The sequence below is a fragment of the Myotis davidii genome, unplaced genomic scaffold, assembly GCF_000327345.1.
Source record: "Myotis davidii unplaced genomic scaffold, ASM32734v1 scaffold732, whole genome shotgun sequence".
In the NCBI taxonomy this organism is placed as follows: Eukaryota; Metazoa; Chordata; class Mammalia; order Chiroptera; family Vespertilionidae; genus Myotis; species Myotis davidii.
In genome coordinates this window covers 1,347,245-1,351,158 of record NW_006284349.1, presented here as the reverse complement: position 1 = coordinate 1,351,158, position 3,914 = coordinate 1,347,245, and the positions used below count along the sequence as shown (strand labels likewise).

The window sequence follows — 3,914 nt, the reverse complement described above, 5'->3', positions numbered from 1 at the left end:
AAGGCCCTGGGGCGCGTTCGCAGCAAAACACAGTTCGCTTAGCTCTTGTTTACTGAGCACCTGCGCTTTGGGGAGGGGAGGGGCGCGGGGCTTACGTTCTAGGGGAGGCAGCGAACATAAAGAAAGAGGTCCGGTGATACCGGAGAGCGGGGTGCAGAGGGTTCCCGGGCGGCCTGGTCAGTTCATAGGGCCGCCTGGGGGCGGGGGAGGCCTCCCGGGAGGTGAGGTTTGAGCGTGGAGCTCAATCCAGCGGGAGGGGAGCTGTGCCCACGGGGAAACGCGGTCCCGGAGCAAAGGGCCTGCGGCGGACCGTGCAGCCCGCGTCGCCGACAGCAGGCAGGCGGCCCCGAGCCTTGGGGGTCATCTGGGACTTGGGGCGCTGTTGAAGCCTGTGCCAGGCGCTTGCCAGCATTTCCTCATATTCCTCACAAGTGAGGCAGTTCTCATTCTCGCGTTACCGAGGAGGAGACGGACACCGGAAGTGGCTGTGCTGGAGGCTGACCCTGCCAGGCTTTTCTTGGGCGCCTTCTGCGATGGACTCGTTGCCCATGTGATGGAGACACACACAGATACTGGCCTCCGGGGGACCTGAGTGTGGTTCCTGCTTGGTAACAACATGGGCCTCGGTGGTTTTGTTTTGTGTGTGAATTCGAGGTAATGATGGTACCAAGCTCCTGGCCTCTGTAAGAATGAGGGGAGGCCCCGAGGCCGAGGCCGTTAGCGCCGGCGGCATGTGGTGTATCTGTTAACGGAGACGGAGACAGAGAGGTGCGGGGTCTGTTCAGGAGGCGTCCTGGGGGGGCGGGACCGGCGGGATCAGGAGGATGTCGGTGAACCTGGGAAGGTTGTCTGAACAGCAGAGGAGCCCTGCAGCCGGTTTGTGGAGGGCCCGGGGTGCGACGAAGGGTTGGGTGTCACACCGCAAATGCTGGGGAGCAGCTCAGGCCTTTAAGGAGAATTAAGGGGTCGGCTGATGGTTTCCGAAGGTGGAAGCTGGATAGGCGAGGGGGGAATCTCAGGGGAGAGGCTGAGTCCAAATAAGACACAACGGCCTGGACAGACGCAGAGATAAGGGGTGGACAGGGGAGAGTGAGCCGGAGCAGGTGGAGTTCAGTGTCCAGATCCGTGACCAGACCAGCAGTGAAAATGCTGACCCTGGCGTTTCTGACACTGATACTGTGTGGCTGAGTAGTTACAGCGTCACGTGGATACTGAGTGGGTCATTATCGATCATTATGCTACTTCATTTTCAGCAACAGCTGGGAGCTAGAATCCGGGCTTTCCCGTTAAGGACCCCAACTGGCCTATTAGTGATGGAGTCAGAATTCAAGCCTGGATGCATCTAATTCCATGTTCTTAGGCTTGTTTAGTTCCTCGTCTAGAAAGTGGGAATAGTGAGCCCCGCCTTGGAGGACTGTGTGGAATTAACGAGATAGTGAAGGAAAATGTCTGTACGGACGGGCACATAGTAAGCACCCCGCACACGAGCTGCCAGCCACCAGCAGATTTCCTTATTATAAGTGACTGTAAAGACCTGTCGCTTGGGCAGCCTGTTGCACTCTAGCTGTTTCCCAGCATTTCTCAGAGCCCGAGGTTACCGTCTTCGGAATAAAGCCCGGAGTTTTAAAAAGGCTGCACATGGGCTATATATTTGGCCCTAACGCCTTTGGGTAACCGTGATATGGTAGGTTGTTTGATGTTGAAGCTGGCAGTGTATTTAGAAGTTCCAAAGGAGAAGTGATTTGAGGGGGCTCCCCAGTCAGGTTCACTATTACTTTTTTAAAATGCAGTCTTTTCCGAGACATTGCTCTGTGTTATGCATTGTCCTGTAACCGAAGGGTCTTTTAAAATCAGAAATCCCGCTGAAGCTTATTATTAATACCCTTAAGTTCTTGATGCCTTACGGTGCTCAGCCTCTCAGGTTTGGGGGAAAAGACGGCACGAGTGCCCAGGCTGTAGGGATGGTAGGTGTGTGAGCTGCTGTTGAAAGGAAGTCTCCTGGGTCTGGTGTTATCTTAGTGAGGAGTAAATTATTAATAAATCATTGTTGAAAGGGAAAATGATTTAGTTTTCATGGCCTAATTTCACAAAATATACTCTTGGTGGTAGTTTTATATTGAAGAATACTGTACCAAACTCTCTACCTTCCCAAGAAGGGTGTGTGTCTGGAATGTTGGCCTCGTTATGATACATTAGTGATGTCTGTTTGCTGATGGAGTTGTCCTTGAGCTATGCAGTGACAAGGTGTACCGTTGTGCTACTAACTGCTTTGCAGAAAAATAAGTTGTTCCATGCCCGATGTGCTCATTGACTGCAAGTGCATCGCGAGTTCAGAGATGTTAAAATGAGGGGGAAGTGCTGCCAGTGTCTTAGAGCTTCAGGAAAAGAAGAAGGGTGTTCTTTTGAAGGGATCATATTCTGAATGTATACCTCTTCCCTCCTCACCCCCAGGGTCAGAGTCAGAGTGGTGGTCATGGCCCTGGAGGTGGCAAGAAGGATGACAAGGTAAGTATGAAGCCAGATATGTTTGCGTTGTGAACAACTTGTGGGAAATGTCATGGATCTCAGTGCATAATTTGGGGATTCATGGATCTTAAAATGCAAGATAAATAATCTTGTAGCTATTTAACCCAGCCTGGCCTACAGATACAGTGCCCTTTACATGTTTTCAAAAAGGTTATTGACCTGTCACATATGTGTTTGTGAATTAATGACTTTTAAATGTGTAAAAGTAATTTACACATTGGAGGAGTGTTAAAATAAATTGCTTCTAATTTTAGTGTTTAATTTCCTGAGATGTGAAGAATTGTCTCAAGTTATATCAACTCAAACTTTTGGAATATAACTGAATTCTAACCTCTCTATTCCTTATTGAATAATCTATCATTGTATGTTATAAAAAGAAAGACCAATTACATTCACATATTAAATTGCAGAAAGATAAAACCTAGTGTGTTTTTTTAAAGAACAGTTTGTAATAGTATCCTAAAAGATAAGGAAAATCATGTCACCTGGAATTAGACAACGATCCTACAGAAATAAGTTTGTGTTTTCATATGATTTCTGTGATTCTCTTCCTCCTGCTGTTCTGAAAACTCTAGGACAAGAAGAAGAAATATGAACCTCCCGTGCCAACCAGAGTGGGGAAAAAGAAGAAGAAAACCAAGGGACCAGATGCTGCCAGCAAACTGCCACTGGGTATGACATGGCCCTTCCTTGCTGTCTTTCCGCTTCCTAGGGGAATGGACTGTGTGTGTAGCTGAGACGGGAGATGGGCGCGGTTGGAGCTCCAGCCCCGGGACTGCATTCTGTCTGAGTCCTGTGTGCGGCATTCTAGGTTGGTGGAATACAAGCTGTACTTTGGGTATAACAGTTACATGACTATGTCACTTTAGGAATCCTGAACCAGTTCCTCTAATCTGCTAAAAGTAGTTTTAGAGTAGAAAACTTAGGCTGAGCTTGAGTAACTTAGAAACTTTACTGTCTGAAGCAAAGGAATGCCACTGTGTTAGAATTCACATCCTATGGGGCCTGAACCTAAAAGTCTTCAATGGCTTCCTGTACAACACAGAATAAAACTCAGACTAGGTGGCCCGGCCCATGTGTCCATCCTTAGTCCCGTCACTCCCTTTGCTGGCGATTCTCGTAGCCCTGTGCTCTTCGACTCTTCTGCATGCCAGGGCCTTGCCCTCTGCTTCAAAATGTGCGTCCCCAGTCCTTCCTGTGGCTGCCTGCTTCTCACCCCGTTAGGCCTGAGCTCAAACACCTCCCCTGCCCCTATCTAAACCAGTCCCTTCCTGCTTAGATGAAATAACTTTTAAAATATTGCCTGGTTAAGAAATGAGTCAGACAGTAAAAAATGTGCCATCAGTCTACTGTAATGAATCAATATGGCAGGGAAAAAGAGAAGATCA

The 3,914-nt window shown here is 48.8% G+C and overlaps 1 protein-coding gene across 1 annotated transcript in view; it reads left to right on the top strand.

The window, feature by feature from the left end:
* Positions 1-3,914, top strand: part of PSMC1 (proteasome 26S subunit, ATPase 1) — a 21,383-nt gene that overhangs the window by 384 nt on the left and 17,085 nt on the right. The window contains exons 2-3 of the mRNA XM_006754721.2: positions 2,452-2,505; positions 3,102-3,198. Of these exons, the coding sequence (XP_006754784.1) occupies positions 2,452-2,505; positions 3,102-3,198 (151 nt within the window). The remainder of the gene's footprint in view (positions 1-2,451; positions 2,506-3,101; positions 3,199-3,914) is intronic.